This window comes from Terrapene carolina, unplaced genomic scaffold (genome assembly GCF_002925995.2).
Source record: "Terrapene carolina triunguis isolate 2854851 unplaced genomic scaffold, T_m_triunguis-2.0 Scaffold740, whole genome shotgun sequence".
Taxonomy (NCBI): domain Eukaryota; kingdom Metazoa; phylum Chordata; order Testudines; family Emydidae; genus Terrapene; species Terrapene triunguis.
The window spans coordinates 4,340,409-4,365,758 of record NW_020665091.1 but is presented as its reverse complement, the minus strand read 5'-3'; the positions used below and the strand labels follow the sequence as shown (position 1 = coordinate 4,365,758).

Here is a 25,350-nt window from a genome sequence, read left to right as displayed (position 1 = left end):
TAAGGGGAATAAAGGGAAAACAGATAGAACCGGCAAGGGACCCTCGCTCCCCTTCCAAACTCCCTTGCGAAACTCCCTGTTAGCAGCCCCTGGTCGCAAAAGCTCCTGGTCGCTTGTGCGCTGCTTTATAAAGCCCTGGCCTGTATGAATGCCCCACCCACTGATTAAGGCTCAGCCACTTAACATATTGTTTTTTGTATTTTTAAATTAAATGTTTTTAATGTGTTATAGTAAGAATAGGTCTTAACATAAGTTGTCATATTTAATGTAAATACAGGTTCATTTTGTATAAACTACTATTTAATTTTTAAAAGTTGAATTTTTAGTTTTTATCCACCTTGTACAACATTTAAGAAGACTCTCTCTCTCTCTCTCTCTCTCTCTCTCTCTCTCTCTCTCTCTCTCTCTCTCTCTAAAGAGTTCTGATCCAGTGCTCAAGCAAAGTGCTGGGGGCACTGTTATATGTTTCAGATCAGAGACAGTTGAGGTCTTGACCTCTCATGTTCACTAAAGATCCCCTGATGCCCTTGAGTTTGGGATTGGGGCGGGGGTGGGGAGAAGAATGAACCCAGGTGTCTTGACCATGCTCCCCTCTTCTCTTCCTGTCCCATGCAATTCCTGGCACTGGCACTCCCCAGCACCTTTGGCCTTTTGGCTTCTTTTCTGTGTTCACCTGACACAACCTTTTGAAATGCACTTCAGTGGCAGAGGTCTTTTGTCTGTCCCTTGTCTGACCAAGACTAAGTGGTGGGGGAGGTGCTGAAGGTTGAAGGAGTTTCTGGAGCCTCTCTGAGGTTGAGGGATTCTTGTTCCTTTGGAACAGCCTGTGAAATTACACATACAACAGTAGTTTTCTTAAACAAGCTATATTAAAAATAGAGAAAATGGTGGTAGAACAAAAACCGTTAATATATCATACCTACTCTAATATGTTGCAAAGCCCAATGAGGGAGACTTCCACTAGTTTAAGTTGCAAAACATATATATAGTTTTCCTCATCATGAGAAGCCTCCACTCTGCTGTGTCCAGAAAACTCTTCTCTTTATCCCTCATGCACCCTGCTTATCCAGTTCCCAAGTGTTTATAGTTTATCATCAGGTCAGGTTACACTGACGTTTCCCCATGAGTACCATCTGGAGGAAATGGTAAACTGTGTCCTCCATATAAAGCAAGACCAGTTTGATCTTCTGTTTTTATAAGTTCCTCATCAATCAATTTGGATTTGCATATCCATTGTTGCTTATAGGTATTAGACCAGGCCCTCATGCTGGTTGTAGCCCAGTTTGTCTTGGCTGATCAGAGGTTCCATGGACTTGTTTTTTTAAATCCCTCATTAATGTTGCCATACCATGAAATACAAACTGACAGATCTCTGCCCCGCTATCATAATTCTATTCAAATTAGAGGGGGCAAATGGGTTGAATTCTCCCTGCGTTTGATCTTGTAAGCTTTTATCATGTTGCTGTTAATCAGTGCCCACATCCCATCCTGGAGGGAAGGACCTTGTGATGAAAGGTGCTAGTACGATGCAAAGTCTTTTCTGTAACTTTTTTGTTCAATAACTTCTTCTTTCCCTCTGCACAGAGCATTGAGAATGAGATCACCATGGAGGAGGATCTGGGCCTAGTAGGTGCCTCAGCTGATGACACTGAGGCAGAACTCATCCGCAACATCTGTGACACAGAGCTGCTGGATGGTGAGTGTGGCCCTGAGATGGGAGTGTTCCCCTCCAGTCCGTACCTCTTTATCTGCCATACCCTAAAGAGTGGACACAATGTGTGAGAGAACCAGCATGAGGCACACACATTATTCCTTCAGGAAACTTAAAATGCTGTGGAAATTTCCTTTTCGTGTGAATTTCTTATAACATCAGGTTCATGATTCTGAATTTTTCTGATGGCACTTGTCCCCTCACTTTTGTAGTTGGACACCAAATCTGTGTGGACTCTTAAGTAATTTGTGACTAAATATGTGATCTCCTTTGAAATGAGATACATTTTGTGGTATGTTCTCTCAGATCTGACAGTGTTTCTCCCCACTGCAGGGAAGCAGCTGCTCTCTGCCTTTATTACCCTGGTGCTCAAGATCTGCAATAACCCTGGGCTCTACAACGATCCAGCACTCTCAGCTGCTGCAGCACTGGCCCTTGGTAAACTCTGCATGGTCAGGTAATGTCCGGCCTTGTGGCCATAATCCTCTCTTCTCCCTAGCCTAACCTCTTAAAGCAACATCTGTCAGAAGTGACTTTGTCCCCAAGTCATAGCACCCTTCTCTGGAGAGAGTACGATGACAGTGCCCTTGGCTGTGTTCTCATTGAAGCTCTAAAAATTGAGTCTTGCTTTTGTCTACTCTGTCCCCACCCTGTCTTCCCTCAGTGCTGAGTTCTGTGACTCTCATTTGCGCCTCCTGTTTACCATGCTGGAGAAATCCACCCTATCAGGTGTGAGATCCAATCTCATGATTGCAGCAGGAGACCTAGCTATCCGCTTCCCCAATCTGGTGGAGCCCTGGACCCCCCATCTGTATGCCAGGTAAAGCCTCCTCTCGCACCTCTGGGAGTGGAGGGTTTAGAACAGCTGATTTGGGGAAGGGGGGGGCAGAATGCCTCTTAGTAAGGCAAGGGAGCTACAGTAACCCAGGTTTCAGGAGATAGGATGGAGGTCTGTGCAGATGAGGGAATTTTGAGAGCTAAGGGTTGTGGCGGGGAGGCCTGAACAAATACGAGACTTGGCTCTTTGGGTGGGAGCCAGCTGGCCTGTTGGCTCCCTGTGTAACTGAATCTTTCTCTTAGGCTGCGGGACCCCTGTCAAGGTGTGAGGCAGACAGCTGGGCTGGTGATGACCCACCTGATTCTCAAAGACATGGTGAAAGTAAAGGGGCAAGTGAGTGAGATGGCTGCTCTGCTCATTGACCCTGAAGAGGAAATTGTGGGTCTGGCTCGGAATTTTTTCAGCGAACTTTCCAACAAGGTGAGGGATGGCAAGGGATTCTAGGGAGGATCCCAGTGAGGAAGTGTGGAGATGGAGAGGAGGTTGTTGGGACTGGAGATCTAAGCAAAGAGTGAGGAGCTCTGGAGAAGGGTGCTAGTTTCCAAGCTGTCTTGCACGTGGCCAAGGAGACTGTGTCTGTCCTGGACCCCCTCTCATGCTGTCTGGTGACTGTATAAATCCAGAAGGACACTCTCTCAGAACCATCCTTGTGCCAATCCTGATATTGTTGAAAGTGACTACCCATCCACTGCAGAGTACATTGACTCTCTATATGGCCTGTGTTCTACAGGAGATCAGACTGGATGATCACAATGGTCCATTTTGGTCTTTTGAATCTTAGAGATTTTGTCACCACAGCATATAACTGCTACCACCAGCCCTGTACCTCATCTCTGCCCTGTGTTCTCTCTCCTTCCCTCTTCAAACATACTACTGTGTGCTCCAGCATCTAGCCTTTAACACTTAAGCAACCTTGGTGGCTGTCACTTAAAGCAGACTTCTACCTGCCACACTTACAGGGCACAGCAATGCTGGAACTCCAGCAGTCTAACCAGCTTGCCTGGTAAACCTGGTAAAGCCAGATGCATTGCTGATGTGGCCTTATGCTCCACCTTGTGTGCCAGAACCAAGCCTGAAAAGAAGCAGAATTTCCAGAGATAGTAATAGCTTCTGAGCCAGTTCTACCCACTATGTGATCAGACACATGTACACATTAACTCCTCCTCCAAAGGAGGGGTACCTCCCACTTGCATACTTCTCTTGGTGCCCACACCTACTTCTCTGTGAGTATGTGCCATTTGGTTTTCCCTGTGTCGAGTGTGCCAAGGAAGTTTCAGGTCTCTTTGTGTGGGAGCTTCACTTACTGGCTCAAGTGCTCACTACTTTGAGTCTGGATCCAGAGGACAAACTGCTTTGAAAACCCATATCCAGTACTATTAAAGGATGCCAGTCTTGAGAGCCTACCTCTTCAATCTTGCTTTCAGCCCCATTAAATGTGATTCCCTAGTGGGTCAGCGCTGCTCTCGGGAAGTCCTATGTTTAGTCATTAACTCTCCATTCAGAAGCTCACATTCTCTCAACTTGCTTGGTAGCCTCCTCCTGGCCATAACTTCTTACCCTGTAAATTAAGGTTTTTCCCCTACCTCTAAGATAGTCATGGGGTTCCTAAATGGGTCCTGGATTCCTGCTTTCTGTGTTTTCACTGATTGTTCTCCAGGCCTCAGGCTCCCTGTTCAGACCTGTCTCCATTATTTTCACATGCAGAAAGAATTAATTGGTCTGGCATCCAACTACTGGGTTACAGTGCCAACATAGGCTAATGAAGCAGCTGAAACTCTTTGTTTGTTTGGTATTTTGGCACCTCCTATACTAGCTCTGGAATTGGCTCACAACCCCAATTAGCTGCTTCTGTGCCACAGCTGTTAGCAGACCTGCTTGTGCATGGAAATTGACTGTAGGTGTTTACCTCCATGCAGGCTGCAACTAGCACTCAAACTTCTCTCTCCCCCTCCACCCCCCCTCAGCTGATTTGTTTCCTCCATACAAATTGCTCCCTTTTGCTTCTGAACCCCTTCTCTCCCCTTGAAATCTTTTCCTGGAATCTTCTGGAAACTGTTCAAATTCAAGGCTGTTTTAAATTGTCTATTGTCCACACAGTCTGTTCCCTCTATTTGGCGGTAGGCTTTTGTGCCTTTTTGTAAGAGGGTAAGAAAATGGAATTGATCCACATGGGAGAGCCTGGTTCAAATCACAACCCTTCTCAAAGGCAGTGAGAAGTGTCTATAATCCCCTGCTGCTGGGGGGGACAACAGTTGAGCCTATCTGCTCTCTCCAGAGTTGGTGGTCTGTGTTCTATAACTACTTATCAGTTCACTAGATTTCTGGTCCCTTTAATCTCTCGAGTTCTAGTTCATGCAGGCACTGCTGTTTTGTGTTCCTCAAAGCAGTTTCACTGCCAGCTGGCATGTTTTTTCCTGTTAAGTTCTCTCCTCCTCACAATCAGCAAGTCTCTGATACTCCAGTTTCTCTCTCTATCTGCAGCTTTTCCCACTCCAAGGACTGATTGTTAGGAAGCCCAGTTGGGATGGGGCCCAGCTGCTGCTTTGATCACCCCCCAAGCCTTCCACTGGGAACTTTCTCCTTGGACTCTCCTGTTTCCACTGGAGAACTGGGTCATTCCCAGTTTTCACACAGTTCTGGTACCCAGTTTTTCCTCCAGATACTGCAGACTGACCAGCAATGCCTTTTTCAGGTGGTGTGTTTGGGTTTTTTTTAATTGTTTAGCCCCTTTCTTTGCACATCTCCACTTGCTTCTTTTTTTGTGAACTGTTCATATTTGATTTTCCTGACCATCTTTTCTTACTCTCTTCCTGAAAAGAACATTAAGCTACTTTTTCTCTTGCCTTTTGCTTAATACTTGTTTTTACTGCTGTCACTTACTGCAAATTACCACTGTCACATTCATCCCACTATTTCCACTATTATCATGGGTCCAGGGCTAGCTGCACTTCTGATCCCCTTCTGTGGTATCTCTGAGTGCACACCCTCCAGATCTTAGGCCTCAAGCCTTTACTTTCCTGGAGAGGAATTATGTGATTCTCCCATTCTGACTGATCCCTGGACTATAGCCCCTTGTATACCAACCATGATTTCTCATCCAGTTTGATTGGGTTAAGTCTTGCAAGTCTTCCCTTCAGGAGCTGTGACTAGTGTTGAATACTGTGACTCAAGAAAGCCTTTTGAAATCAAAGTATTTATTTATTCTTCTTCGAGTAGTGTCCCTCTGGATCCTCCACTGTAGGTGTGTTTGCGTTCTGTGCTGCTGACACAGAACTTTGGTAGCAGTGTCCATTGGGCCTACACGTGCTCTGACTCTCCTTGTGCTGCACTATGAGGCTAGCCAGCTGATAGACTGATGCTGTCTATTGTGACCAATCAAGTCACAGGAGAGCTGAGTGATATCCAGCGTCCCCAGTCTCTGCACCAAATGGGTACAAAGGTGGGGCCTGTGGGGCATGCACGAGACTGTCCAAAGGGGAATCCACAGTGCTATTTTGAAACTGCTGGGCTCTGAAAAAATCTCCCCTCTGTTTTGGTCAGCCAGTGTTTGGGCACATTTCACTGAGCATGGTAATTGCTGGCCCTGTCAGGTCAGGTCTGTCCCTCTGGGGTTGCTAGCCTGCCCAGAAACTCGTGTTCCTGAATTAGATGCTGTTTGTGCTGTTACACTAGTCACTGAATTATTCCTTTATAATTATTCTGGGAATTCTACTTGAGAGAGCCCGTTGACTGGCAAACGGTTTCCTCCACCTATCACTGTGGGGACCTATGGGAATTAAGCTCCCTATTATGGACACAAATGATCCCTAGGATTCCTCAGTTCTCCTTGAGCTCTCCTGCCAGAAAAATAAAGCTTCTCATAGATTCTCCTGGGTTGAGTAACAGTGACACAGCCTCCTCAAATATTTTAAATCCAAATTGCTTGACACCAAAGACACTAATAAACTTATGCTGAAAGCGTATCAAGCTTTGCCAGCCCAGCAGGGAATAACTCATGACTCTGCTTCCCCTGCTAAGGTTTCCCCCAAAGTAAGAGGGTTATCAAGGCTCAATGTATGGGAAAAGATTTTTTTTTTCCCTAAGATTTATGTTTCCCTTAAATCTTCTACTAAAGGAAAAGTGGGGAAAGTTTGGTGCTGACTCTGAGACTGTAGTGTCAACTCCTTGAAGTCCTCCATCCCAGAAGCGGGGTGTCATTTCCTTTGCTTCCATTCTCAAAACCTCTTTTGATCCTGGCTTTAGGCCATTAGTAAATCTGTAGGGGGTATTTCTTGTGCTTGTCTTGAATGTTCCCGCTAGTAGTTGTTCATCTATTTCTCTGGGTTTGGCTGTGCAGCCTCCAAGAAGTGTGTGCACGTGTAGGTGTACACAGACCCACCTCCAGAAGCTGATGGACATAGCCATGCCAAAAATCACTGGGGCTGGTGACAGGCCATTTAAATTGGAAACTCTGTTCTCTAGCTTGTCCCAAACTGTACATTCATTCCTTTGTTAGTATATGCCATATGATCATTTTGTGTGTCCTGTGCAGGGTAATGCCATCTACAACTTGCTTCCGGATATTATCAGCCGCCTCTCAGACCCAGACTGCGGCGTGGAGGAAGAGTCCTTCCGTACCATTATGAGGTATTCTGGGGAAATGGATGTTGTCTTAAGACTATGTATATCTTGGTATGCAACACGTACAAAGGTCTAGAGAAAAGAGACAGTGCAGTGGTATATAAAATACGTTCCAGTCACTGTCTGATCAGAACTGTTGACTTGTTTCATAATGAGAAGTTGAAATAGGAATTGCAGTTTTAAAAAAAAAAAAAAAGGGCAGTAAATCTGTAGGGGTATATCTTGTGCTAGTCTTGAATGCTCCCTCTAGTAGCTGTTCATCTGTTTCTCTCTAGCTTTGGCTGTGCAGCCTCCAAGAGGTAGGTAGGAGGGGTGTGCGCAGTGTGTGTGTGTGTGTGTGTACACAGACCCACCTCCACTTGCTTTGTAGCTAGATATGGGTGAGGGACACTATATAGTGAGATTTCCCCAGCTCTTCTCAGATAATGTTATTTTCTAGGGCTATGTGGTAACATGGACAAACACCCCCAGAAGCATACAGCATTTTCCTAAAGAGTTGTATTCTGGCCACGGTGCTGTTGGGATTTTGATGAAGTAACTCTGTACTTAGGGTTGCAGCTAGGATTCTTCTAGAAGCTTTTGTTCTTTATCATAAGAGCCACACATCCATTAGAAAGATTCTTCAATCTGGGGATATACTTGTCACTGGCTGACAGCAGGGGAATGCCCTGGCTCTTGAAGTTTCCATGAATTCTGCCTTCGTAGCTGTGGACAAGATATGTGACATAATATCTTTTATTGGACCAACGTCTCCTGGTGAAAGAGACAATTCAAGCCTCACAGAAGTGGTCTTCAGGTCTGGGAAGGATACTAAGGCAATGTCTACACACTAGCACTTTTGTTGGTATAATTTGTGTCACTCAGGAGTGTGGGGAGGGAAAAAACACCTGAGCAATATAAGTTACACCAACAGAAGCGCCAGTGTGGACAGCGCTATATCGGCCTGGAGAGCGTCTCCTGCTGACGTAGCTACCGCTGCTCATTGAGGATGGTTTAATTATGTGGACACGAGAGCTCACTTCCGTCGGCATAGAGCAACTACACGGGAGATCTTGCAGTGGTGTAGCTGCATCGGTACAGCTGTGCTGTTGTAAAGTCTCTAGTGTAGACATGTCCTTAGAGTGTCACAGTTAAATATAAGGTGGAACAGATTATTTAGCATAAGTAGTTCACCTTGAATGGTTCAATAGAATGTATGTTAAGTGGCCCATTAACATCTCTGCAATCATAGGACAAAAAAGGAAGGTTAGTGGCTTTAAATTGTTGTTGTAATGAGCCATAAATCTAGTGTCTTTAAAATAAATAAATAAATAAAAACAAACTTAATAGTGTCTAGCAAAGTTATGAATTTAAATTCCCAGACTAGTCTTTTGACGGTGTTGTGCAGGTTTCCTTTGAGGATGAGGACTGAGGCCAGATATAGAGTGATCATTTTGTGAAAAGAGTTTGCCTCCGGGTGATTAGTCTTTTTTTTTTTTTTTTTTTTTTTTTTTTGTGATTTCAGTTGTGAGCATAGTGACAGTTTTTGTTTCACCCACATAGTTATTGGGGCATTTAGTGCACTGGATGAGATCCACCACATGTTGTGATAGGCATATATAGGACCCATTGATCTTGAAAGGTGTGTTTGGGGGTGGGGGTGGTATTGATGTCTGCAGGTTTTGCATCTGTTCTGGCAGGGTCTGGTGTCACTCTGACTTGGTAGGTCCTGGTTTGTGGAGAGCTGATGATGAGGTTGTGGGGGTTGTTTTGAAGGCCAGAAGAGGGGGTTTGGGAAAGATTTCTTTCAGGGGGTGAAAGAATAAGGGTTATTTAATGATACCCTGTATAGTTTCCAGTGTAGGGTGATAGGTGACAACTAAGGGGGTGCAGCTGGAGGGGTTTTTTTTCCCTTGTATTCAAACAGGTTCTCTCAGAATATGTGGGTTTCCCATTCTGTGATGCAGTCTACTTCTCTGGTGGCATGTCCTTGTTTGGTGAAGGTGGTTTTAATTGTGTTAAGGTGTGTATCCTGGCCTTTCTCCTCAGAGCATATTCTGTGGTCTGAGTACCTGGTTGTATATAAGAATTCTTGGAGTGGTTACTGGATCTATGAAGGTAGGTATGGGTTTTTTGTCTGTAGGGTTCCATTGTTGACGCTAATAATGGTGTCTAGGAAGTTGATGCTAGTTCCAGAGAGTATAATGGACAGGTGGTGGTGGTGGTTGAAGTTATGGTGGAAATCTGAAGGAGATTAGGGTGTTTGTCCAGAGGATGAAAATATCATTGACATATATTAAGTGCATCATTGGTTTCATGAAGCATTTGTCCAGAAATTCTTCCTCAAGGTGGCCTGTGAAGAGGTTGGCACACTGGGGAGCAATCCTAGTACCCCTGGCTATTCCCCTGTTTTGGACAAAATGTTCGTTGAATATAAAATTGTTATGGGTAAGGATGAAATGAATGAGTTTGATGGGTTTAGGGTGGAGATCTGAGTGTTGTCTATTGTCCTGTAGACATTTGAGGCAGGCAGCGATGCCATCATTATGAGGGATGTTGGTGTAGAGCAGGGGTTCTCAAACTGGGGGTCGGGACCCCTCAGGGAATTGTGAGGTTATTATGTGGGGGGTCATGAGCTCCACCCCAAACCCCGCTTTGCCTCCAACATTTATAATGTTGTTAAATTCAAAACACTTTTTTATATATTTATAAGGGGGGGGGTCACACTCAGAGGCTTGCTATGTGAAAGGGGTCACCAGTACAAAAGTTTGAATCTCTAGTGTAGAGGGAGATGACATCCATAGTGGCAAGGATTGAGTTCTGAGGAAGGTTGTTAATGTTGCAGAGTTTCTGGAAGAAGCTGGTTTTGTCTTGCAGGAAGCTGGCCCTTTGTGTGAAAGTGGTTTGAGGATGGTTTCTGAGTCCTGATATTTCTTCTGTAAGAGTGCCATGGCCAGATATGATGGGTCTTCATAGCAGCAGGCAGTCTTAAGCAGATTTACCTGCTGCAGAGCATTTTTGAGGAAAATTCTATATTTTTTCAGTTTGTATTTGATTTATATGGTTACTGAATCCCAATCATGTCCCAGAGCTGTATTTGCTTTTTGGGGATGTTGCCTGCCCAGATCTGGGCCCCGAGATGGCAAACAGGGGTTCGTCGCCCGGTGTGCTTGGCACCAATAAAGACACCGAGGGGAGAAAGCAAGCCAAGTTTATTTCAGAGCTCTGAAATGGCACTAGGAGACCAGCATGTCTCAAATCCAGTGCAGCACATACAAATAAAATTTTCCCTTTTATATTCCAAGCTGTTTCTGTTTAAGCCTTTGTTCTGTTTCTCCCTCTTACCCCTCCCACCCCTCCCTTCTGTAGCAGTTACAATTAGAAAAATTCCCATTCATCTGCTTATCTTTTGGCCTTGCAAGGCCTGTTTACAGCAGTCTGAGCAAAACAGCAGCTGTATGCTAGAGAAAAGCTGACCCTTACATTTCTGCTTCAACATGTAAGCAGTTAGTACAGAAGTAGGTGAGAGTTCACAAGATGGAGTCACTGTGGCTCAGGTAGGCCCAGAGCAAAGGAGCTTCATCGGCTCTTTTAGCCTTCCACTCCCCTGAGTTACCTGGTAGCTATGCCTAGTGGACCCCAACAGGGAGTTCCCCCATGTTGTGGATGAAGGGCTTCACACACAGTGGACACTGAAAAGTGAAGTAAGGTATCCAAAGTAATCTATTTATAGATGAATAATATTGACCATTTGAGTCCTAGAGGGGCATCATTCTAGCTCTCACTTTTGCAAGAATTATTTTTAACACAGGGAAGCCTTTATCTAAGATTATCACAGAAAATCTTCAAGTAAATTTCTCCATTCTTTGACTAATAAGGGCCACAAATATGCCCCATCCTGGAAACAAAAGGAACATCTGGGATGAAAGCAAAATTAGCGTTCAGGTTTTTTTAAAGAGGAAATCTATCCTCATGTTCTGAATAAGAAATTAACTACATTTTGAAGACAACATACTTTCTGACATTAGGAAAGTAGAATGAAATTATTTTATCTGAAGTAGTTCTCTGCTGGTGGGTATTTTAGATGACTGGGTGCTCTCCTAGTAACTGATGGGTCTAGTTCTCTTAACCCCAACCGCTGCAAAAATGCAAGCTGTTACAGCATCCTAAAAATTGATGTTTTCCACTGTTCCCAAAATCTAACTTTTTTGCCACTTTATGTGAAAAAACAAAAGACAGGAAGGAGACAAAATCTGCTTAACTGGAATGATCTAGTTTGTGAAAAGTGAAATATCAGAAGCTATAAACTCTCTTCATTTGGAACTATGCTATAAAGTGTCTACTTCCACTAAGCTTAGGAGAGATCATTAGGGCCTGGCAGGAGTCCTAATCTTTCTCAGCTGGTGTGGGGAGGAGGGTATACAGATGTCAAAAATACTATGTTAAAAGAACATTAAGGTTACAAAGTCAAGCCTGCAGAAGTTAAGAAGTGCTAGAATTAAGGTTCCCTGTGCAACATTAATTTGGCCCCCTTGTGCTTAAGTATTATGATAGTCTTTTTAATTAGTCATACTATTTTTTTTTTTTTTTTTTCCTACAGATCCCCCTGCTTCATTCAGTATGCAGGATGGATAGTGCTCACTGAATGAGCTTCACAAAACCTCTCTGATGTGAGGTGGTATTATGACTTCCGTTTTGAAAATGAGAAACGCATGCATAGAGTAAGGTTAAATGTCCCAATTTTGTAGGCCTGCTTTTGAGGTGCTTATGACCTGATTCTTTTCAGAATACATAGCATTATACAGTAACTCCTCGCTTAACATCATCCCAGTTAACGTTGTTTCGTTGTTACGTTGCTGATCAATTGGAGAACATGCTCGTTTAAAGTTGTGCAATGCTCCCTTATAATGTTTGGCAGCCGCCTGCTTTGTCCACTGCTTGCAGAAAGAGCAGCCTGTTGCAGCTAGCTGGTGGGGGCTTGGAACCAGGGTGGACTGGCTGCCCAGCAGGCTATCAATTGCTGGGCAGTTCAGCTGTCCCTCCCCCCACTGCTGTGTGCTGTTCCTGCCTTCTGCCTTGGGGCTGCTCCTGGGAGCCTCCTGCTTGTTATGCGGTGGGAGGGGGGAAAGGGGGGTGCTAATGTCAGGGTGTCCCCCTCCCCTGTTCCTGCCCCACCGCTCCTGTACCCCATCTCCACAGAGCGTGGCGGGGGGGTGGGAGAGACACGACAGGGCTCAGGACAGAGGGAGCTTGCTGGCAGCAGCTCCTGTCTCAACTTGCTGATCTACTTAAAGGCAGTGTACTTAAAGAGGCAATGCACGTTTCTCTCACTCTCTCACACACATGGTGTGTGTCTCTGTCTCTCTCTGCCATGCTAACTCCCCTCCCTCCATTTGTGCTGCCTTGTAGAATGTGAGGCTACACGAACAACAATGTGTTAACGCTTGAGGGCTCAGCCGAGTGCTAGTTCATCATTTAGCAGTAAGGCATTCCCTGGGAAATATCCCACCATCTGACTCCACCACCTCAACCAAGCTTCACAATCATCATTGCTGTGTACAGTATTAAATTGTTTGTTTAAAATTTATACTGTGTGTATGTGTATAATATAAGATAAAATAGTCTTTTGTCTGGTGACAAAATTTTCCCTGGAACCTAACCCCCCCACCCTCCCCATTTACATTAATTCTTATGGGGAAAATTGGATTCGCTTAACATCGTTTCACTTAAAGTAGCATTTTTCAGGAACATAACTACAACGTTAAGTGAGGAGTTACTGTATAGCATTTTCTGTGTTCTCATTGACTTCATTTGCAGTTGTGAATGCTCAGCACTGCTGCAAATCAGACCCCAGGTCTCAAATTAGGCATCTGAAAAAAGGAACTGCCTGCCCTGTGAAAGGAAGGAGTTCTACAGGCAAGTCTCATTCATCACCCATCCATGATTCATTCTCTGGTCACTGTCCATCCAGTGCATTGAATGAGGCGGGATCCTGTGGATAGAAGCATCTAATCATGTAATTACAGTATAGTATAGTATATGCACATGTAATTAAAGACTGTATCATGCATATGCACAAGGGGCCCAGATTTATATTGTATAGAAAACCTTCAATGTGACATTTCCTAACTTTTGAGTGCTTGACTTTGTAACTTTAATTTTCTTTAATGTCATTTTTTGATGTTATCTTATAGGCTTTTAAAAAAGCAAATTGAAGAAACAAATTTCATCATGTGGTATCATATTGATACCTACATGGGTCACAAGCAGTGTTGGAAGCTTTTGATCCACTGTACAGACTTCAATCACTTGAGCTAATGGAGTAACTGATAACAATATTAGGTTGTCACTTTTTAGATGAAGCAGCCACTAAAGGGCTTTGCTGGAGTGCGCTCATGCAGTTGTAAGTGTTTTGGTTTTTTTGGGGGTTTTTTGTTTTGTTAAAAACATAGTGGGGAAATACATTTTGTTGGAAAATTTTCCCCCAAACTACCTGAGACAGGCAGCCATCATGGAAAACTTCAGCTTGGCAAATAAGTGACTGAAAACAAGTTCTTTTTAATTGGAAGTTTTGGGCAACCTTCACCGTAGGTGATGCTACCATTTCTGTGTATTTAAAAAAGGTCCAGAACTTCTAATGTTAGTCCTTGCTGAGAGCTCAAAATATAAACTGATCCCAGAGAAGGCAGTCACTCAGAAACAAGATACCCCCCCCCCACCTCTAGCCAAAGGCTCGTGCACAAGGTGACTGCAGTTATGGAGGGAACAGGACTGGAGAGTTAGGGAGGAGGCAGCGATACAGGGGGTTGGATACAGCTAGGGTGGCTATAGCAGTAGATGGGGAAGCTAGGAACATATGCGGACTTGAGGAAACTGGAATGGGCATAGTTGAGTCCTTGGCAGCAACCATCTTTGAAGGTTCAGGGGGTTATTGATTCTGAAGTTCCTCTCCCTGTGATCTGGGCTTACCAGAGCTGAGCTGTGGAGTGGCTGCTCCCTTCTTGCCTCCCACCTTTTTGGTGGGAAGGGAGGAGGATACAACTGTTCCAGGCTGGCAGTGGGGTAAGGAGCAGCCATCAGCATCCTGCTCCTGTCTTGCTCTCCCTTCACCTATGTGTAAGGGAGTGTGTGACATCAAAAGTAAATGTGAGATGAGTGGCACTTGGCAGATCTAGAGCAGCTGAGGTGGACAATGGGCTGAGTGAAGCAGGCAAGACCCCAAAGAGCTTTGTTCAGTGGCTCCCAGACTGCTCTTTCTCCCCGATGCAGCCCCTCTGCTCCCTACTCCCAGCTGACGCACCACACACACTACACCTGAGCTGGGGCTGGGGAGGAGATCCTGGCTGATGTCACCTATGCCCACAAGATCACAGACAGCTGATCAATTGGTGGCACCCAAATTATTCCCTGTATGTGTGTATCAGTCCTAGTCTTGCTGCCTTTGTACCACAGTGAGAAGTTTTTTTGTTTGGTTTTTTTTTCTGTGCTGCTCTGCTCTAAGCTCTGGAGAAGGGCTGCAGACCCTGTGTAACAGTATGGCACTCCACTCTTGTGAGTGGCCCTTCTGGTCAGATGCATCTGTGGTCTTTAAACAGTCCCAGCCCTTGTATTGGGCTGTACCCCCTGGGCTTCCTCCCTGGAGACAATGGTTTTGCCCTCTTCGTCTGTTCTGGTCCCTGATCGCCAGCTAGGCCTCTTAACAGTTCATTTTCCTTTCCGGGGGCTTATTGCTATCCAATTGTTGGCCACTTCCCCTGTGGCTTATGGGTAGGGCCCTACTAAATTCATGTCCATGAAAAACATGTCACTGACCATGAAATCTGGTCTTCTGCATGCTTTTACCCTATATTATACAGATTTCACAGGGGAGACAGCATTTCTCAAATTCAGGGTCCTGACCTAAAAGCCCAGGGGGATCACAAGGTTATTTGGGGGGGGAGGGGGTCACAGTATTGCCACCCTGACTTCTGCACTGCCTTCGGAACTGGGCAGCTGGAGAGCGGCAGCTGCTGGCCGGGAGCCCTGCTCTAAAGGCAATGTCCTGCCAGCAGCAGTGCAGAAGTCAGGGTGGCAATACCATACCATGCCACCCTGACTTCTGCACTGCTGCGTTCAGAGCTGGGCAGTCGGAGAGTTGCAGCTGCTGACTGAGGGCCCAGCTCTGCAGAATAAGGGTGGCAATACCATGCCATCCTTCCTTCTGCGCTGCTGCTGATGGTGGCTCTGCCTTCAGAGCTGGGTTCCTGGCTAGCAGCTGCTGCTCTTCAGCTGCCCAGTTCTGAAGGCAATGCTGCCGCCATCAGCAGCATAGAAGTAAGGGTAGCAGTACTGCAATCCCTCCTACAATGACCTTGCAACTCCTTTTTGGGTCAGGACCCCTACAATAACAACACCGTGAAATTTCAGATTAAAAATTTCATGATTTCAGCCTATTTAAAACTCCCATGACTCTGAAATTGAGCAAAATGGACCATGAATTTGGTAGGGCCCTACTTATGGGGGAGGAGGACCAAGGCCTGCCCACTTCTCTGGGTCCAGGGACCCTAAGAATAGCAGCCACGCACCACTGTGTCCCTTTAACAAAACTGTTTTCAGTTCCCTGTGCCACTTCTCTGTGGCCCCGGCCTTCACCAAAGCTTCACCCTTATTTCAGGGCTCTCTTGTGTTCGGGCCCAGCTCTGCAGTGCTGCAGTTCCCTTTGGCCAGCCAGGAGCACCAACTCCACTTCTCTGGCTCCAGCAAGGAACTGAATGTCTCTGGCTCTGCAGCTCCTCTTTATTTGGCCCTGATTGGCTGCTTCCCTTGCTCCTTTCCTGGGACAGGTGTGACAGTACCCTGAGGCCTCCAGCAGGGGGTCTCTAGGCCAAGTCCACCCCATCACACCCTTTTATGTAAAGACTAATTTACGGTAAGGTTAAATTGATTCCCCAATATCACAACATTGGTTACAATAAAAAACAGTAAACTTTGGAAAACCGAGAATAGCAGAGTTGAAGGTAATACTTTCCTCAAAAGAGAAGAACAGTGAAACTCTCGACACCTTGCTCCTCAACATTACCTGCCTCTTTTCATATGTCCATCACAACTCCTAATGAGGGCTCCTCTTCATGTGCTCCAGTTGGATCTCTGTATGGTCTGTGATGCAATACTGATCATGGGAGTAACTGCTGCTGGCTAACAGATTAATTCAGCCATGATGAGCTGATGCTTTGCTTCCAGCTGCCATATTCATTTGGGAATTTCTTCAAATTACCTTCCTGTCATTTACACAGATCAGAAAGCAAATATTCCCCACAACCAAAAGAACAATGAGTTGCTGGTGCCCCAATGGTGTTAGAGTTAATCTTCTTGGAAAGCTTTCCCTTTAAATTTGGTGCTTTCTTTTTAACTGGTGTTTTTTAATGTTATGCTCTTGCAATATATGGGATGCAGTCCTGCAGGAATTGCCATAAAATGGGGTCTGTTTGCAGGTTTTTGGCATGTATCCTTAATGCTGCACTTCTGGTTTGAGTTCTTAAATTCACAGAGGAGGGGTACAGGGAACACAGACCAGTGTTATGGGCCACAATCTTAATTATAACTTGAAGTTTTGTCTGAATTCATATTGCAATGGCAGCTCTGACAGTTACCCAAATTCACAATACTGCTGCCTAGGAAAATATGATTAGTACTGAGCTGTGCTTGCAGCTTCTTTTCCTCTTCCACTCAGTTCTGCAATATCCCCAAAGACCCCATTTTGCGGCTCTGTGTGGAGAAGTGGGAATTCTCTTTGCACTCATCCTCCTAATCCTTTTTTTCCCTACAGACACCTTTTCTCTTATATCACAAAGGACAAGCAGACAGAGAGCCTGGTGGAGAAGCTGTGCCAGCGATTCCGGACAGCCAGGTGGGTTGCACTCTAACTTCCAGGACAAGGAGTATAGTGCGAGTTCCCTGACTACCAGAGCGTGAGCCTGCTCCCATGGGGATGGCGTCAGGCTCCCATTGTGCTGCCCATATGACATGATAGTTCTGCAGACCCTGCTCTAGGTTGGGATCTTCCTTTCCCCACCTCCTTTTAAAACAAAAAAATTAAGGACTGTTGAGATTTATAAAGCTGTTTGCTGTTATCATTCTGTCATTAGTGGAGAGGGTACATGACTTCAGCAGGACCTGACTGCAGAAGGCCATAGCAGATTCCAAACTGTCAAGATTTAAATCCTGTCCACCATGCAATGAATGGTCTTATGCCCTTGAAAAGGCATCTTCTATGCACATTATTCTGCCTTGGGAAAGGACATATCCCCAGTATATGTTTGTTTGATCTACCTCCTGCACCTAAAAATCCAGAGATTTAAGGCTCTAATTACATTTACTTGAGCAGTCTGTGAAAGTTGTGCCTAATCCTGAGGAGGCAGGAGCCAAGATGGAGTCAAGAAGGCCATCTAGCAGTACCCTAGCAAGCAGGCACCAAGGTTTGAGTGGGAAGAAGAGAACGTTTAAAAACCTCAAAATCCAGAGCCAGCACCAGGATCCTTGACACGATCTCTGCATTCAGCATGACTGTTCCAGGAGGTGTGTCCCTATTCACCATCTCCTAGCTTCAACTCTTCTCTTACATCAAGTAGGGATCCCTCTCCTCTCAGGTCAGGAGTGGAACTCTCAGAAATTCTGGAAGAGCCCTGTTCTAAGCATCTGCACAACTGGCCAACTGCAGTTGGCCAACTGCAACCTGGTCAGTAACCTTATAACTCGCTATCTTGGCCTTGCTAAGATTACTAGGGTCCACCATTCCATATGTCTAGAAGCAGATCCATATTGTAAATGTTGAGGAAAAAGTAATTGGTCTCTCTTGCCAGTAGCATCAGTGGCCAGGCCTGATGCTACCGGAAGATCTTTGTGAGCAAGAAGAGAGTTCTGGAGGCACTTCACCATCCTCCTTCATCAAAGGAGTCTTCATCTTGACCAAACAGACACATTAACCCCAACTCTGGCCACAATGGTTCTTCAAGAGATAGTCTGTAAACATATTCACTGTTGGTGGGGGGACATCACAAAGGGCAGAGCTGCCCCAATTGTGCCCCAGTTCCTTCTCACTGCCCATTGCTAAGAGTCAGCATATTCTCACTCTTATTCATCACTGTGCATTATTTGTAAAATATTTTAAAGTGGTTAGTGATAGTTAGCAGTGCGGTTTAATGTAGTGTTAGTACTTCTGTTAATTTTCTTCCTAGTTTGGATACTTTTATTTTGTTTTTCGGGTTTTGTTTTTTGCTTCTCCTGTAATAATAACAGATCACAAATCAAAACTTTTTTTTGTTTTGTTTCTCATCATGTTAAAAGATGGGCACACCTGGTGCTTATTTTGCCTAGGGGAGGATCACATCCCTGACCATATTGACACCTGTCGGTCATTTTCAAAAAGAATATAGTGGGCTAAGGAGTCCTGCCTCATGGCACCTCTAATTGAATGAATAGTCCATTCATACTGACTCTGATCCTGACTTCTCACCACTGGATGCTTCTAAAGATCGAGGAACCTCAAGGTCAGTCCCTGCAGCTTCATTGTCCTTATTGTCAAGCTTGCATGACAAGCCTTAGGTCAGACCTCATATGGGAGCTTAAACATCACATGGACAAGCTGCACAGATCACCATCTCCAGTCCTGCTGTTCAGGCTTGTAAAAATTCCAGGCCATCTGACATTAAGGGTGCATCAAAATTTTGCAGGAGGTCCCTGAGCATCAATTGTGATTCTGGTCGTGGCCCTGTGGGAAAAGACTTAACCCAGGTCTCTGCCAGCACAATCTCTGTGATATTGACTTCATTGGTACTGAGCTCATCCAGACAGCCACTAGCTGTATTGACTACTTTCATAGATTTTGTGTTACTACAGCAATCTGTTTTAGTGATGTCTTCTATGGCATCAGTATCTTCTACTTGTAATATCATAGTATTCACTATCCATGCTTCAAACTCCCTGGTACCAGCTCTACTGAGAAGACTGCAGAGCACAATGCACGTCTGTTAAAACTATGCTGCTTCATCTTCAGATCTGTCATTCTTTCCAGTAAATATTTTAAGCTGCTCTAAAACTTATTCTAAAATCCTCGCTATCTAGCAAGTAGAAGTATTAGGACACTTTGTTCATAGCTATGGATCCAAGAGATCCAGAGAGGTCCACATCCCCCTGCTGCTGTGGGAATATGCAGAGGACTCCTGAAGAAGAAATGAAGGTTACCTATATGTAACAGGAGTTCTTCGAGATGCACTCTGTGTATTCAGCTCTTGGGATGTGCCTCTTGGTGCCGTTTGGATGATGGAACTTTCTGGTAGCAATGTCTATTAGAGTACTCACATGATTCTCCTACCCTTCCCCTCAACATTCGAGCAGAGTTTTAATAGTATTACAGTATAACCTCAGTTACAAACACCAGAGTTACAAACTGACCAGTCAACCACACACCTCATTTGGAACTGTAAGTACACAATAAGGCAGCAGTGGGGGAAGGGCAGTGGGGAGGGAAACAAATACAGTCCAGTACTGTGTTAAACGTAAAGTACTAAAGAAATAAAGGAAAAGTTTTTAAAAAATGACAAAGTAAGGAAACTGTTTCTGTGCTTGTTTCATTTAAATTAAGATGGTTAAAAGCAGCATAGTAGTAAAGTTTCAAAGCTGTAATCTTTCAAAGGTTTACAACTAAACATTGACTTAACCAATGTTTTGTACAGAGTTCTGAACACTTCAGACTTATGAACAACCTCCATTCCCAAGGTGGACAAGGGAGTGTGATTAGACAGAGTCCATCTCAAAGAAATCTGGTTACATGTATGTAACTTTTGAGTGTCCTCTGCATATTCCCACTCTTGGGATAGTTTGGCATTCAAGAATGGATGGAGGGATATTGAGTCCTAATTAAACAAGGATTTGTTTACCACTCTGTCAAACTAAGCAACAGCTCTGGCTGCCATGTTTAATGAAAGTGTGAATTGAACCACAAGTAGCAGCTTTACATATTTTCAATAAGAGGAAAGTGCTGAGCACATGCTGCAGCAACTGAACTTGTAGAGTGAGCCCTAAAGACCAGCAAGGGGAGAGTGGGAAGAAATCTTATAACTCTTCACTATACGCTGTCTAAGTCATCTAGAAAACGACTGGGCAGAAATAGTTTGACCTTTGTAGTGTCCAGGGACTTTCCCAAATTGTTTATTTCCTATGCTGAAGTCTTAGTCCTGTCCAGAAACTAGGATAAAACTCTCATTACATCAAAAGCATGCAATTTGGATTCACCTTTAAGTATGGGGTCTAGGAAAGAAGACTGGTAGGTTAATATATTAACATGGAAAGTCAGAAATTAAAGAAATCTGGGGTGAGGTCTTGTCGTTAGAAGTTGGTCCAATAAAAGATAATACCTCATCCACCTTTCTAATATCCTGGGATCAACAAGGTTGCTACAACAACTCAGTTACAAACTGACTGACTGAGCCCACACTTGAACAAAGACAAGGACATTTGGTATCTAATCTGGTGATAAAAAGACTGATATTTCAGCAGCCCAAAAGGTTGAAAATAATCTGAATCACTGAATCCTTCAGTGACCACTCATGCAGTTGCATGGAATCTCTGCTCAGCCAATCAACAATCTTGTTGTGATCTCTCACTAATAAATGCTGTATAGAATACACCAGTTCCATAGCATTATCGCCTCCTTGCAAAATTAAGATAAACGAGCTCCGTCACATAATACATTGCTGACATATATCCCGGGGGAGGGATAGCTCAGTGGTTTGAGCATTGGCCTGCTAAACCCAGGGTTGTGAGTTCAATCCTTGAGGGGGCCATTTAGGGATCTGGGACAAAAATCTGTCTGGAGATCGGTCCTGCTTTTGAGCAGGGGGTTGACCTCCTGAGGTCCCTTCCAACCCTGATATTCTATGATTCTATTGTCCGTGGCAACTTGAACAACTGAATTCTTTACTTGGAGGAACAACTTGAGAGCTAGACAGATGGCCCTCAGTTGTTTTAACACATTTATGTGCAAATGGGATTCTTGGTGATTCCACAGGCGTCGAATTAATAAATTGCTGCAATATTTCCAGAGTCGGTTGGAGGTCACATCTGATATAACTATTACAGTAGGAGGATAAAACCTCCTTTGAGAACATTCTCTGATCTCAGCCACCATGTTAGAGAATCGTCACTCCAATATTTGAATATTTTGAACACACCACCCATACTGAGTTTGGGATTCATTGATATACAGTGTTTGAAGTGGCCTCATTACTAGGCCTCAACATATGTGACTAAGAAAGTCACCCCATTAAAATGGGGTCATGAACCACTTTGAGAGGGCTTTGGAAGTAATCTCTGAATGCTGGAGTGCAACTTAATAATTACACCAGTGAAGGAGATTCTCTGAGATGGTGACAGTAGAGACTTCTTGTTTATTAGAAGGCTCAAATTGAACAGGGAACAAGTGAACTGAATGGTATTTCTCATTTCCTCTTCAGAAGAAGCCTTTAGGAGCCAATCGTCTAAATATGGGAAGAAAACAAAACAAAATCTGCTCAGATATGTTGCTACCACAGAACGGCATTTGGTAAAAATTCTGAGCACCACGGGAAAGGCTTGTATTGAAAATAGTCCTGACCAAGGGTGAAATGAAAATATTTACATTGAGATGGTATTTTACAAATATGGGAGTAAGCATCCTTGAGATCGAGAGCAGCAAATCCATCCAAAGTAGAAAGGGAGGGGATAAGTGATATGAGAATTAGCATTCTGAATTAGAACTTTCAGATATCTGTTTGGATTCCTGAGATGTAAAATCAGTCTGACATCTATCCTTTGGGATAAGAAAATGAGGAAAATCCCATGTTGAAACTTAATGGAACTTCTTCTTTGAGTGATTGCTCGTGCGTATTCCACAGTAGGTGTGCTTGCTCGCCATGTGCACTGGTGCCGGAAGTTTTTCCCCAGCAGTACCCGTAGGGGAGCACCCCTAGCAACTCCTGGAGTGGCGCCTCTATGGTGCAGTATAAGGGGCGCTGCACGCTCCCCCACCCTCAGTTTCTTCTTGCCACCAGTGAAGGTGTGAAAGAACTGCTCTGCTCCAGCTTGGCTGCAGCTTCCCTCTTGGACTCTGTTAGTTCATAGTTAGTAGTACCTATAGTTAAAGTAGTCTAGTTTAGACTTAGTTTAGTGCGCCCGGGTCGGGGTATGCCCCGGGCTTTAAGTCGTGTGACACTTGCAAGCGGCCGATGCCCGTGAGTGATCTGCACGCGGACTGTTTACGCTGTCTAGGGGAAACCCATCTCAGCGATCGCTGCAAGATTTGCAGATCCTTCAAGCCTCGGACCAAGAAGGAATGGGACATTTGGCTCCGAGCCATTTTGATGGAATCGGCCTTGACCCTGACTCCGTTGTGCTGCTCCAAGTCGGCACCAAGCACCGGGGCGTCGGTGCGCGGTGACCCGTCGGTGCCTTCCACCAGCCAGCACTGCTCCCCATCCGCAGGATGCTCCAAGAAAGCTAAGAGGTCTTCTCCACCAAGACACCGGCGTAAGACCGGGGGACAGACTAGACCTACGTTGGGCAGTTCTCGGTCCCTGTCAGCCTCCTGGCCTTCAACTCAGGTTGAGTGGAGTAGCCCGGCCCACTCTGCGTCAACCTCCCTGGATGTTGATGCCTGGAGGCTCTGCAAGCGGCCCAGGATGTTATGTCTCTGCCAGTACTAGGGGCACCGCCACTGTTGGCTCCCCAGTCCAGAGGCAAGCCACCGCTTGGATCCCGACAGTCGCTGCCTGGTTGGTACGGTTCACGGTCTAGGGAACGTTCCCAATGCCATTCAGCGACCGCCCTGTGTGCAGTCCGTGCCGGTCCCCGTCGACCCCCACCATGTTGTCTGGCTGGGTACTGACTGGCAGGGGTTCCAAGCACTGCTCCGCCTCAAGGGACCGTAGACCTCGCGAGGAGAGCATGCCCCGTCGAGACCGGGACAGACAGCACCGGGAGTCCTTGTCTCCGAGGCTACCGTAGCCTGTCGGGGTACGGGCATCGACGCCATTCCCGTTCTTCATCTCGCTCGAGGTCCCCGCTGCGGCACCGCTCCCACAGTTCCAGGTATCGATCGCCGTCACCTTGCCGTTGCGGATCCGCCCGTCAGAGCCTATCGCAGAGCAGCTGCTACTGGCAGTACTCCCGCTCCTCCACGCCGGGATCACGGTTTTGTGGTTAGCACCGTTCTTGACGACACCGCTCTTCCCGGTCCCAGGATAGCGGCAGATTGTATGCCAGCCCGGCCTCCCTTCGCAGCCGTTAGTCAATGGGACAGGCTAGTCAGGCTGAACAGCCTGCTCTGCCGGTGCCACAGCAGGTGCAGTGGCACCTGGCTCCTTGGCCGGCACCGTGGTACCAATGGGGCCCCCGGTCATGGCTCACTCGGTGGCCGGAGCCTCGGAGAGACCGTCGGTCTCCCTATCTCGGTCTCCCTATCTCAGCCTCCCAGGAAGGAGTCGGTGGGGCTTTCATCACCAGTTCTGCGCCCAGAGGGGGATCCAAGTGGTGGGTCCTGTGCCACCAGTGGTTATGCAGAGTACTGCACCCCCATCCTCCTCATTCCCTGATGTGATTAGGGCCCCTCCTCCACCTCTCCTGCAGGACGACTCTAAAGCCCACCAGGAACTGTTGAAAAGGGTGGCATCAAGCCTTAACCTTCAAGCCGAGGAGATGGAGGAACCCGCGGACTCCCTCTTCAACGTCCTTTCGGCCTCGGCACCACGTAGGGTGGCCCTCCCACTCTGTGAAGGGGTGGCAAAGATTTCGAATGTCTTGTGGCAAACCCTGGCTTTTTTGCTCCCCATCTCTAAGAGGGTGGAACAGAAGTATTTCATGCCTGCCAAGGGGCATGAATACCTGTATACCCACCCTGCCCTTAACTCCCTGGTGGTTGAGTCGGTCAACCACAGGGAGAGGCAGGGCCAACCAGCCCCTACTCCTAAGAATAAAGACTCAAGGAGACTGGATCTATTTGGGGGAGAGGTTTATTTGTCCTAGAGTTTCCAGTTAAGGGTGGCGAACCACTAAGCCCTCCTGGGGGGATACAAGTTCAATTTGTGGGGCTCTCTGCCCAAATTTGAAGACTCCCTCCAAGAGCGTGACAAAAAGGAGTTCAAGTCTCTGGAGGAGGGTACAGCGGCTGCCAGGGCGGCCCTTCAGGCAGCGTCGGATGCCGCAGATATGGCTGCAAGGTGTTTGGCCTCTGTGGTGCCCATGAGGAGGGCGTCATGGCTCCTGCTGTCTGGGCTGTCCAGCGAGGCGCAGAACTTCTTACAGGACCTTCCATTCAATGGCAAGGCCCTGTTTGCGGAACAGACGGACGTGAAATTGCACGCTGTGAAAGATTCCTGCACAACGCTTAAGACCCTTGGCCTCTATGTCCCGGCTCTGGCCAGGACCAAGTTTTAAGCCGCAGCAGGCTCCCACCCAGGCCACCCACGCTAAATATTCTCCAACCGGTTATGTGCTTTTCTCCTGGAGTGGTCGCGGCCGACCTCGGACCGATGAGTCCTCAACACTGTCTCCCAGGGCTACACCTTCCAGTTTACCTCTACCCCGCCCTCCCACTCCCCGTCCCTCCTGGGGGACCCCTCTCAGGAGGCCCTGCTCAAGCAGGAGGTGGGGCGGCTCCTTGGCTTAGGAGCGGTGGAAGTGGTACTAGTGAAGTTCAGACACAAGGATTTCTACTCCTGCTACTTCCTTATCCTGAAGGCCAAAGGGGGGCTCAGGCCCATCCTGGACTTGCGAGGCCTGAACCAGTACATGGTAAAGCTCAAGTTTCACATAGTCTCTCTGGCCTCCATCATCCCCTCCCTGGATCCCGGGGATTGGTACACTGCCTTTGATCTGCAGGATGAGTAGTTCCACATTCATATTTTTGAGGGGCACAGACGTTTTCTCTGTTTCACGGTTGGGCAGGAACACCACCAAATTACAATCCTCCCGTTTGGCCTGTCCACTGCTCCCAGGGTATTCACAAAGTGCATGTCTGTGGTAGTGGCCTACCTCAGACGTCACGGGGACCAGATCTTCCCCTATCTCAATGACTGGCTGGTCAAGGGCCGCTCCAGGTCGCAGGTGCAGAATCACGTGGCACTCCTGTCCACATGCGCCACTCTGGGCCTGTTGGTAAATGACACCAAGTCCACGTTAGTCCCAGTGCAGC

General features: G+C 46.2%; 1 protein-coding gene across 1 annotated transcript in view; it reads left to right on the top strand.

Moving 5' to 3' along the window:
- Window positions 1-25,350, top strand: part of NCAPD2 (non-SMC condensin I complex subunit D2) — a 72,039-nt gene that overhangs the window by 36,551 nt on the left and 10,138 nt on the right. Inside the window, exons 22-27 of the mRNA XM_024212080.3 lie at window positions 1,585-1,696; window positions 2,045-2,168; window positions 2,376-2,531; window positions 2,792-2,969; window positions 7,081-7,175; window positions 16,954-17,034. Coding sequence (XP_024067848.1) covers window positions 1,585-1,696; window positions 2,045-2,168; window positions 2,376-2,531; window positions 2,792-2,969; window positions 7,081-7,175; window positions 16,954-17,034 — 746 coding nt within the window. The remainder of the gene's footprint in view (window positions 1-1,584; window positions 1,697-2,044; window positions 2,169-2,375; window positions 2,532-2,791; window positions 2,970-7,080; window positions 7,176-16,953; window positions 17,035-25,350) is intronic.